We start from the raw sequence: 12,261 nt of genomic DNA on the forward strand, positions 1-12,261 counted from the left end.
GCTCCAAAGTGTGCCTGCAGTATCTCTACCATTCTTCTTTCTCTCTTTGTATACTGCCCACCTTGGATGAGCAGCAGAAATGTACTGATTCCATCTGTGCAAGACTTAAAGCAGCCGTCTATTGCCTGGCTGATGTCCTCCTCTGTCACGTCTTGTTTTAAATCTGCATAAAGCAAGCTGACCAGGTGACCATCCACCGTCAAGTCACAGACTTCATTTGATCCCAGAGAACTGAACGTTAACTTGAGATGTGTATCCCCTGAGTTATCCTGCTGCAGAGACTTCAACGAGGACCATCCCTCCGCTGTGGATATGACCACCATCATCTGCCTCATGTTAGCTACGCCGTCTGCCAAACAACACAGTAATGACATGTCAATGACTTGTAATCATTTTGAGTGCACACACCAAGTAATAGTCTGTAGAACCATGTTTGTTTCTTTCAAAGTAGCTTGTTTTGCAAATTAAATTAGCATTGAATGTAAAAGAAGACAGACATAGTATAAAATAATTACTTACGGTGCGACATGTCTTTTGCAGGTGCTCTAACAGGTTTGCTTTAAGATCCTTGTCAGCTCAAGAGGACTGGATTCTCTGACTCTGAAACAAACATTATGAGGGTGGAAAAGAAGAAGCTTCCTGCTTAAAACATTTCATGTGTGACCTGCAGTTTTGCATTCCAACCTGGAATGAACAAGATACGTGCCCATTGCATCTCTATCATCTTTCACGTCATGCTTGAGTTCTATTAAAGAACTTACAAGCATTGCTTTACTCACAAATAACAAGCAGTACTTCTTGCTAATACCTTTGTGCACTTTAAAACAAGAATCTTTACTAAGTGTTCATGCCAAACTGTAAAACATTTGTTTTTCTCTTTGTCACACACACACACACACACACACACACACACACACACACACACACACACACACACACACACACACACACACACACACACACACACACTCACAAAGAGTTGTTGTAGTCACTAAGGAGAAGATTGCATTGCTTGTTTCATTCCCTGAATACTTACGCTAACATAAACCATAACCACGTCAGGCCTAACTCTCACCTTTCAAAAAAACATATTTACTTTAGTGGTGAGTCCCCATAATGTGACTGTGTAAAGATGTCTGTCCCCACAATGTGAGTACATTGTAAATATGCCAGTGTTTCAAAATGCATAGGCTTATTTATTAAGATGAACATTTGAAACTGAACCATTATGGGAATTTGCTAACTCGTTATCACTGATGATGAAGTCAGGAATGGACAGTATGTAAAAACAAACATCAAATGATCATTAATAACAAATGCATGTATTATAATATTGACATAGACATAGCTACAGTATATGAAGGAGTCCCCCCCCCCACCCCTACATACACAAGAACTGAGATTACTGCGGGATTGCACCATCCCAGTGTGCTCCTGCGCACTGCTGCCTGCAGCTGTCAAAACAAGGCAGTACTACGGTGTAAAACGGGGGGGGGGGACGTCTGGTAGATTCGGATACGTTCCTTTTTGTTAATCTCCTAACTCTGTCAATACAACTATGATGTAATATATATGAAATATTTATAATATCATAATAAATTATGCTGTACATTGTCACTATTTCCCACAGATAATGTAATGATATTCTGGACGCCCCTAAATATCAAATGGTTCGCTCCGTTGCTATGCTATCTTGTAATGACATTCTCCAGGGTGATGAAGAAGATGTAGTTATTTGGCCCGAAAATACATAACGTAGTTCGGTTTTAAACGTAAATTGTGTGAAACGTGACAGCAAATACCATGGCCGGTATAAGGAGAGTGAACGGGAAGTTATCGGGAATTAACCCAGCTGTCAGGTAACGTTAATATCGAATTGCGTTTACAGAAAACGCCTCAGTGAAGCTGTTAAGCTAACATGGCTAGCGTTAGCACGAGCCACCAACCGTTATTTATTAAACCGATGACGTATAAAGAAAACGTTTTAACGTTAACGTTAATTACACCGGTAACAGCAACGTTAAAGACAACGTAAACAGTAGCTGTGTCTCAATTGTGTCTAGCCAGCTAATAGTTGCTTATGCAGTCGTTAGCTGGTTAAGATGGGCTACATATCAATAATTTAACATTAGCTAGCTAGCGATGTCATTACACCCATTTCTAGAAATCCCCCGGACATCAGTCAAGTATTGTTTAATTAACCTAAAGCTAACATTAACGTTTATTCCTAATTGAGTGTAAAGTAACGTTAGCGCCCCCCAAAATAAACAAATACACATTTAAATTGTAACGCTAATTATTACTGACATAACCTTAACGTTATGTCTCATCTCATTACTAGCTTAATTCAGTATTAATTTAGCTGAAACAATGTCATATGTGTAAAATCTTATGTATTTATTATGAGCAAAATACGTGTCAATCACGAGATGTTTAACTTTAGTCTTTCTCTTAATTGTGAGTGACTTTTGGATAATGAATGTAGCTATTATACTTGAATTAATGCAATTGTTTGTTTTTAAAAACGTAATATTAGGTCCAACTTGTTGTTATCAAACTGTAAGTACTGGTTTTACTCTTAGTTAGTTGGACCCTGAGTTTAGTTTAGTTTTTCTTTACCTTGATCTTTATCAAAATGCTGTTTCCGAGGTGAAACATCAACATTTTATCTCCCTGACGTTAATGTTAAATACTAACAAAGCCATAACTATATACATTCTTTTTATTGTGACATTTTTCAGTTGCTGCCGCCTGTGTCAGGTTCAGTCTCTGCTCTGTGAGGCTGGCACCACCACACCTGATGGCATCCTGTGCTCTCTTGGTATGTTAACTCGCAAACGTCCAATCTTTGACCTTTATTTCGTTATCTGGCCTGGTTCACTGCACTGCCAACTGCTAAGGCTGGACGAAATCATGCTATTACAGAACAGATGGTGAATACAACTGAATGAAAACGGCCAATATTAATGTTTTTGTATGTGTATTTTAGGAATTGACAGCAGATATAATGATGGGTGCACTGAGCTGGCAAAATTCCTGTTCTATGGACTATATGGAAGAAATCAGCTGAATCTGGACCTTGCCCTTGAAGAATTTCCTGAGGAAATGCTGGATGGTGAGTTTGTCAAGTGTTAACTAGATTTGTGATCATGTTTTGGTGCCTGCTTTAGTTTTTAATCTTCTCTGACACATTACTTGTCTGCTCTCCAGATGTAATCCTGCTGATCAAGGCGGAGTGTGTTCATCTGTACTGCAACCCTATGAACTACAGTTACCTGTTGCCCTACGTGTCCCACTGGAGGAACCTGCAACTCTACTGCATGACAGAGGCGGAGGTTAAAAAGCCCTCTTCCTCCCCTACAGGCCTATATTTTCTGTTAATTACAGTTCCTGCATGCTTAAGTTAGGAGTAGGAACTTTATCAAGAATATTAAGGCATGTCGATGTATCCACATGGCTGCAATTTTAACCTTAACAGATTACTATTATTTTTTTCAGGCACTTGCCTATTAGACGTGTCCGCTTAAATGTTACACCTTGTCTACAGGGGTTGCACAGGGAAAGCGGCACATTTACTTTCATCAATGACACTGTGTGTTCTAGTTTTTACCAATGTGCCTGCAATGTGTAAAAATTGTAAATATGACCCTTTGTAGCAGTGTTTGTAATTGTTATTCCTGAGATTCAATCCTTTTCTAAGTTGTCTACCCTGTAATTTCCCAACCACAGTATGAAGATGAGGAAGCAGCAGAGGAATTCAAAATTTCCAGTTTTGTGACGATGGTGCAGGACTGTTATCGTATCGGAGTCCCTTACAGCTCCCAGGGTACATGTCATCACATTTCATCTACACATTCATCGACTACACATATGTTATGGAAATGTATTTACAAACTAACTACATGACAGCTCAGTAAGCCGGAATACAATGTATTCACCTACTTGACTGCATGTACTTGTATGTACATGTAAATATATATATAATCAACCCAACAACACAGTAATTGTACCTGCTCTACTGCTACTTATAGGACACATCCAGAGGTTTGATATGTTTATGATGGAAAAGTGGCCCCTGATTCAAGCGTTTGCCCTGGAAGGCATCGGTGGAGGAAGCTTTTTTACCATGAAATACAAGGTACCTTCAAACAACCAAAAACCTCAAATATTTGTTAGGCTCTGAAGGGTTGCAAAATTGAAAGACATTTCATGAAAAAATCTTTGTTGCTCGACATTGTGCTTCAGCTTGTTTATGCATTTCTTCTCTTCCAGCTGATGGACATGAGTGAGAACCTGTGGCAGGTTTACAACAGACTCGACCCAGTGTCCCTGGATAGTCTCCTCACAGAGGTAACACTCAGCTTCTTCTTTTGCATGTTCTTGTCCAGAAATACATTTCAGTTATTCAAAATGTTCAATAATATGTTTGTTTTTTGTCGACACTATTTGGTGGAAGGAAATTCTGAGAGTTAAAAGTAACAATATCTAAAATATTCAAAGGCTTTCTGATTAATGAGTCAGTTGATGTATAATGAATTAACAGTTAAGTCACATTCATATTTTCTGGCTGACCAATAGTTATATTTAGTTTGTGAAGGTATGAACATGACCATTCAGTATGAAATGTGTTCTGACGTCTGGGTTTGTTTGTTGCATGTTAGGACTTGGTTAGCTTTGAGAAGCAGTGGAGTGGCTTTTTCTCCAGCATGGACCTGGAGAACCATCTGTCCATCCTGGAGCTATCTGAAGCTCAGGCAGGAGAGGTATGTTTACTGTCATGTGGAGTGGAAAGAGCAAAGTATCATGTCTTCTTAAATGACTACCTGTGCATTGGCAGTGAACTTTGTATTGTTCAACGTCTGGTCTTAGTGGTCAGCTGTGTTTACTTGTGTCTGCATAAAGTTTATTCTCATCAACCCTCAGGCTTTCCGTACTTATTACTCTCATGGACTGATCTCAAGCAACATCACTGATAAAAGGTTTTTTCTTATTCAAATATGTCTAAATACTGAAATCATATTTATCTTCTTGTTTTAAAAATAGTATTGCTTAATCAAACGTTTCTCTATTTCAGTAAAAGCCAGCAGCCCTTTGTGTTGTTTGGGAAGCATTCATCTTTAGACGATTTGGAGAGTTATTCGTTCAACTTTCCCTCAGAGAGTCATCAAGTCCGCAACACAGGACCTCCGGGTTCTACAGCCAGACACATGGTGAGACGCACAGTACGATGCAGCTAACACTGTAGACGTGCATTACGATAGGATCCCTATTAATAGCTTGGCACCTGCCAAACTGGTTAGTGTAATAGAAGAACTGTGGAAACTCTCCAGCCTTTCAAACAGCATTGAAGTCATTTTTCCATTATGTGTAATTAATGTTTTATAAATCACATTAATGCTCAATGTAAAGAGGAAAACTGGCCTGCAGCGCCACCTGGTGAAGTGATTTGGTACAACAGGTGGTGTTTCAGAGCCGTGTTGACAGATCTTTTCTTGCCAGGAAACATGTGATTACTGAGTGAGAACATGCCATGATTGTGTCTTTCAAAAGAAACACTTTTCTGTGCTTTAGATTCTGCAGTGTGTGGCTCCCAAAGGACCCCTAGCCTGCTCTCGAACCTATTTCTTCGGCACCACCCACACTCCGTACCTTGGTGAGGCTTTACTGTATAGCTTTGCTTATTTATTATTGATCAACTGCACATTTTTAAAAGAATTAGTTGCTCGTGTGAAATGTTTCTTTGTGTGGAGTAAATGAAGCGTCCAGAAAGGGCTTGCTTAGGTTAAATGTGATATGAGAAGCCCTTGTTTGTATCGTTAGTATATCATTTACACTCTCTGTCATTTATCCACAGGAAATCACAACACGGAGCAAAAGAAAACAGAAGTCTTGTAAGTGATTTAAAACATTATTTTCTTGTAAGCTATCAGGCGGCCATCGTTAAATACTTTCTAACATTTGGTGTTTTTTCAGACTTTTGTCACAGATTTATTTAGCTGCTGTTCAAGCAGTCCTGTCAGGAATCAAATGCTTCTCCTGCAGCTCCAGCGCTGCCAAGGTAAGAAAATAAAGAGCACATTATAACATTTATCTTTCAGTTTGTACTGTAACATGATTCCCATTAAGAAAGGTTTATTATTGCAGGCTAAGGATGTAGCAGAGAACACCTTCCTATTGGCTTTGGACTCAATGAATTTAAGTCAGTACCGCAGTTCTCTCAGGTACATATTCCATTTAGATGATTCTCACCGTCGTCCTCTGTGAGACTTTCAGACGAGCATGAAATATAATCTATTGTTTGATCCTGTGTTTTCTCTCATCAGGTCCAAATGTGACTTCAGCATTAAAGCAGTGAATAACCAAGGAAAGTGAGTGTTATATACAGTAACGGGTCCTTATTGGTCATGTGCAAGCATTGTTATTTACTGACACATCTTGAAAATGTAATCTTTCATGTGATTTAAAAAAGTATATGTTTTGTAAGTATGTGATTTCAGATCTTAAGAGCCTGTTTTGTTTTTAGGATCATTCCTCTGACTGATGAAGACAGCCGCTATGTACTAAAAACAGTAAGTTAGAGAAGCACGTTTCTTTTTGCTTGACCAAAGGATATCAATGAAATTACTCTTTTCTGATTGAACTTGAATGATTGTACTTTTTATTTTACCAAGGCCTCCATGACTGTCCATGACATCACAGACCTGCAGTGGCACAGGGGCGACCTTGGCTCTGTGGTCTTCTCTGAATCCTTCTTGGAGTCAAGTATCAACATTCAACAGAAAGGTGCAGTATTGATGATATTAAATCTAATGAGTGATTGCTGATTGATTCAACAAAGGACATTTGGTTTGTATAATAAACAGAACGTATCCACAGGATAAAGGCAAAAGTCATTTTGAAACATCAGAGCGCGAGTCTAAAAATAACCCATTTCCTGCTCTGAGGCTCATATTCTTGCTTCCTCTTCCTTGTTTGTCATTCTTTGGCTTTGTTGTTTGTTCTTCTTGTTTTACAAGTGTGTGTCCTCTCCTGCAGATGGCACTGTGTCCTCAGACAGCTGCTACACCATCCTGACTACAACCGTTCCTCGATATGCCTGCTGGCTGGTATGTGTGTGTCTGAAAATGTAGTTCCTACGCAGTATGGAAAAGTACGGCATTTGATTTGAGTCATTTCCAAGTCTTGATAAATATTGAAAAAAGGAAAGAGAGTATGGAAAAATATGTGTGTTTTCAAATCAGCTGGTGAGCTTATTAACCAAATGATGTAGCTGAAGTGAAGGCACGTCGTGTGTCGTGCCGTATCTGCACCACAGCTTATGGGTCAGAGCGGAATCAGAGAGTAATCCTTTACCTCCAATGAATTATACTGAACTGGTCATGTGTGTTGTCATTTCTCTTCATTTGCACTAAGAATTTAATGCATGAGTCAATATTAACATTTTAATTAATAATCTTATTATGCAGGCTACAATACACTGACATGCCATCTATTATCATATGACATATTATCATCTATGATGTCATTTAGTGAGTAGTCTGGTGTAACTGTTGTGTTGTGTTGTTGTGTAGTTATGTTTAGGAACCCAGATTTCAGATTAATGTGATAAACAGAATTTTGTTTTAGATGGAATCTGACGTAAAGCAATCTGAACAAGCCCAACATCTTGCTAAGGTAAGTTCAGAAGCGTAATGCATCCACTGCAGTGTATGAATACGTGTGTGTGCGTGTGTGCGGTGTGTGTGTGACCTCATCATGTGTCTTGAACAGAAAGAGGAAGGCACTTGTTTGGGAACGGCTCTGACTGTAGCAGATGCTGCGTATGTGTTCTCCAGCGGCCAGCTCTCTACACCTGAAGAAGGTGACGCTCTCCATTAACCTTTCTATTCACACACCACTTTCTAACAATGCTGCTGTGCAATCTTTGACTCTGACAATTCATTTCAGGTCCAGTTAGAAATCTAAAAGTCAACTTTCCACTGCCATGTGAATAAGACTATTGTATTGATTCACAGTTTCATTTCTGTTTAAATGTGACAGGATGTGTTTTCATATGTTCTGGCCAACGGCGTACGTTATGTGACAAAGAGTTGTGACATGATTTTTGACATTTCTTCACATTTTATCTCAGGGAAAATCATTTTCTTCTCTGAGGGACTGCTGTTTATCCATTCTCAGTATGGAAGCATTACCCTCTCCAAGGATCACATCAGCACCATCAAGTTCTATGATCCGGTAATAATCACAGTTATATCACATTTATACTTTTACACACACTCTATTGTGTTGCTACCTAGTACATTAATGATTTAAAAGACTTATAATATGAGTCCATATGCATGTGTGTATCTTATTACCAGGACTCCCAGTGCTGTGGCGTCTCTCCTGGTGGAGTATAAGAGCAGCCTGCTCCCCCACCTTCCCTTCCCTCTCCACAGTGCTGACTGTTGTCTGGTGTTTGCTCTTCAGCCCAGGTCTAAGAGCCACAGGGCCTTCTATTCCAAGGTTAGACCTTTAAGCATCACATCACCAGTGGTGAACGTAGTTAATACAGCACCATCATAAGAGATATGTTGTCAAGTATTTATGAAATATAAGATGGGATTTGGTTTTGTGTTGGTTCATTGATGAGCCATTACTGTAAAAAGGTGTGTAGCGTACTTCTTCTTCTTCTTCTTCTACTCATTTAAGAGCTCTAGTTGTACGAACTTTATCTCTCTTGCTTTCAGGTTTTGTCAGTGTGGAAGAACTCTGAATCTGGACTCACTCTGCAAATGGTGGACCAAAAGCACCTGACCTGGAACCAGAGAAACATGTAAGAGAACGTGCTCCCCTTTACAGTTTAACATTAGTTGTCTGTATGCTACATTACACATTCCTTGGAGAATGGAAGGTCATTATTTTCCCCCTTGAAAATGCCTTCTTAATTAATCAATTAAAAACAAATCAATCCTCATATGTAGAAGTGTTTTGATGAATTCAGACTCAACAATACCGTTTGTATGTTCCTCTCTCGTCATGTCACAAGTCTTTTAGATGCTATTTAAGGTGAACCGTGTCCATGGACTCACAACAAACTGCAATGACTCTTTTCTCTCAGGCACAGCAGACTGCAGAAGCTGCACGACAGTCAGGAGCCACCGGTGGCCAAACGCAGAGGCAGCCTGAAGACCTCATACTCCCAGCTGCCAGAGCAGGACATGTGAGTGCACACTGCCGTCACTTAGTGGAGTGCTTCACAGTTGCACCAAACGAGTAATAAAACCTGATGCGAGGTATTAGGTAATCATGTCTTCCCATAATAAAGCATTTAAAAGTATATAAAACAGTGAAGCTTCATTATCTGGCCCACAATAACCACTGCACACACATTACAGCTGAAACAAAGACAAAGATACCTCAGCTTCTTGGTCTTCTGGTTTAAGCATTTGCACCCAAAATAAACAAACCTTAACCTGCTTATAAACATGTTTCGCTCTCTTTTGCACAGTGTTGCATTATCAAGTGTAATTTCTAAGCGCTGCGTTCCAGCAGAGATGAAGTCCTCCTCGTCCCACAGCTCTGCGGGGGTGTCCACCACGGAGGAGCTGCCTCGCCTGCAAAACACCTCCTGTCTCTACACAAAACAAGGTGGCTGATGGGGGTTCTTGCTCGACTCATCAGATTGAGTATCGATACCTGACTTCTTAGAAATTAATTTAGAGCAGAGGGACTTCACGCATGCCCAGGAAAAGACCCAACAGCATGACCGACATCTTCTCCGTGGAGACATCTTAAATCCAAAAAGAAAAAGGACTATAGCTTAAGGGAGCATTCTTCACACAGTAGTTAGAACATTAATGTTTTGATAAAGGTCAAAAGAAATAAGAATACCCCTGACTGGTAAACTAATATTAGATACTGTACTGAGGATGATGAGTAATGCAGTCCACAATGTGTGACTGCATCAACCTCTAGGGGAGAAAAGTCTGCATGAGCCAAAAGATGTATTTCATGTTGAGAAGAATATCTGAAAGAGACAATTCTTCAAATCTTTTTTTAAATGTCCCAGATTAAATAAAGTTGATCTTGAAAATCACAGATGTAAATGTTTGGAGTGCAGGAAAGAGATTTATTTCTCTTAACTCACACGGAATAAAAAAGGAAAGTCTATACCATCAGTGGCACTTCATCTGGAGCTGCAGCATGGATCTGGGCTCGTCAACACCTACTCCAGGCTCTCTCTTTGTTCATGCGTTTCTTTTCGGCTATCTCCTTCTTCTTTGCTCATGCATGTTTTCGCCTTCAGCTGCTCCACTCTCTTGGCTCTTCTCTTCTCTGGTTGTTGAATCAAGTTGCTTGAATGCATGCCTCCTTCTCTCGACCTCCCGACTTCTGTTTCAGCATCTTCATGGCCGAAGGTCTTCTGGTTCCTTTTCCTGAGCTCAGTCAGGCATGGTGTCCGTGTAACCGGTACACCGTTTTCAGCCAGCATGAAGTACGACCATTCTAGAGTGAGCATGCCAGCTGTCTGCTGCTGCAGATGTGATTCGGCCAGTATCTTCCATCGCACGGGTTTATCAAATCCAGAGAGGGCATCGTCCATCGTGTCAGAACCTTCCATCTTCCAGAGAGATAACTACCAGGTATTTTAAAAGCTCAGCTCCAAAGTGTGCCGCAGTATCTACTACATTCTTCATTCTCTCTTGTATACTGCCCACCTTGGAATGAGCAGCAGAAATGTATGATTGAATGCTGGGCCAGACTGCTAAAGCAGCCGTCTATTGCCGGCTGAGGTCCTCCTCTGTCACGTCTGTTTTAATCTGCATAAAGCAAGCTGCCAGGGACACCAACCGTCAAGTCACAGACTTAATTTGATCCCAGAGAAAATGAACGTTGACTTGAGATGTGTTATCCCCTGAGTTATCATGCGGAGACTTCAACGAGGACCATTCCCTCCGCTGTGGATATGACCACCATCATCTGCCTCCTGTTAGTACGCCGTCTGCCAAACAACAAACAGTATGAGACATGTTCAACTGACTTAATCAGTTTGAGTGCACACAACCAAGTATAATAGTCGTGTAGAACCAGTTGTTTCTTTCAAAGTTGTAGCTTGTTTTGCCAAATTTTAAATTAGATTGAATTGTTACAAAGAAAGACGACATAGTATAATAAAATAATTACTTAGGTGCGAACCATGTCTTTTGCAGGTGCTCTAAAAGGTTTTGCTTTAAGATCCTTGTCAACTCAAGAGTGACTGGATTCTCTGAATCTGAACAAAACATTATGAGGGTGGAAAAAGGAAGAAGCTTCATGCTATAAAACATTCATGTGTGACCTGAGTTTTGCATTCCAACTGGAGATGAACAGATAGTGCCCATTGCATCTTATCATCTTCACGTATGCTTGAGTTCTATTAAAGAACTTACAAGCATGCTTTACTCACAAAACAAGCAGAGTACTTGCACTGTAATAACCTTGTGCACTTTAAAACAAGGAATCTTACTTAAGTGTTCATGGCCAAAACTGTTAAAACATTTGTTTTTCTCTTTGTCACACACACCACACCACACCACACACACACCACACCACACCACACCACACACACACACAACACACACACCACACACACACACAACACACTAAAAAGAGTTGTTGTAGTCACTAAGGAGAAGATTGCATTGCTGTTTCATTCCCTGAATACTTCGCCTAACATATAACCCATACCACGTCAGGCCTAAAACTCTCACCTTTCAAAAAAAAAACATATTTACTTAGTGGTGAGTCCCCATATGTGACTGTGTGTAAAGATGTCTGTCCCCACAATGTGAGTACATTGTAAATATGCCAGTGTTTCAAAATGCATCAGGCTTATTTATAAGATGAACATTGAAACTGAACACATTATGGAATTGCTAACTCGTTATCACTGTGATGAAGTCAGGAATGGACAGTATGTAAAAACAAACATTAAATGATCATTAATAACAATGCATGTATTATAATTATTGAAATAGACATAGACTACAGTAGTATGAAGGAGGCTCCCCCCCCCCCACCCCTACAACACAAGAACTGGATTACTGGGGATATGCACATCCCAGGGTGCTCCTGCGCACTGCTGCATCTGCAGCTATGGTCAAAACAATGGCAGTACATACGGTGTGAAAACGGGGGGGGGGGGGACGTCTGGTAGATTCGCGATTACGTTCCTTTTGTGAATCTCCTAACTCTGAGTCAATACACTATGATGTAATATATTATGAAATATTTACTATA

The 12,261-nt window shown here is 40.1% G+C and overlaps 1 protein-coding gene across 1 annotated transcript; it reads left to right on the forward strand.

The window, feature by feature from the left end:
• The first annotated feature begins 1,513 nt into the window (after nt 1–1,513).
• LOC115027533 (uncharacterized protein C20orf194-like) lies at nt 1,514–9,206 on the forward strand. The gene is given in 25 exon segments (XM_029460907.1): nt 1,514–1,859; nt 2,742–2,821; nt 2,990–3,115; nt 3,211–3,335; nt 3,730–3,826; nt 4,032–4,138; nt 4,273–4,350; nt 4,662–4,763; nt 4,924–4,979; nt 5,075–5,210; nt 5,572–5,653; nt 5,855–5,891; nt 5,974–6,058; nt 6,145–6,221; nt 6,324–6,368; nt 6,524–6,569; nt 6,672–6,783; nt 7,036–7,106; nt 7,627–7,674; nt 7,771–7,861; nt 8,132–8,235; nt 8,361–8,366; nt 8,368–8,505; nt 8,730–8,815; nt 9,101–9,206. Coding segments are annotated over 25 exon segments (2,097 nt in total). The 5' UTR covers nt 1,514–1,803.
• The last annotated feature ends 3,055 nt before the right edge of the window (nt 9,207–12,261 follow it).

Source organism: Cottoperca gobio, chromosome 22, assembly GCF_900634415.1.
Source record: "Cottoperca gobio chromosome 22, fCotGob3.1, whole genome shotgun sequence".
Lineage (NCBI taxonomy): Eukaryota > Metazoa > Chordata > Actinopteri > Perciformes > Bovichtidae > Cottoperca > Cottoperca gobio.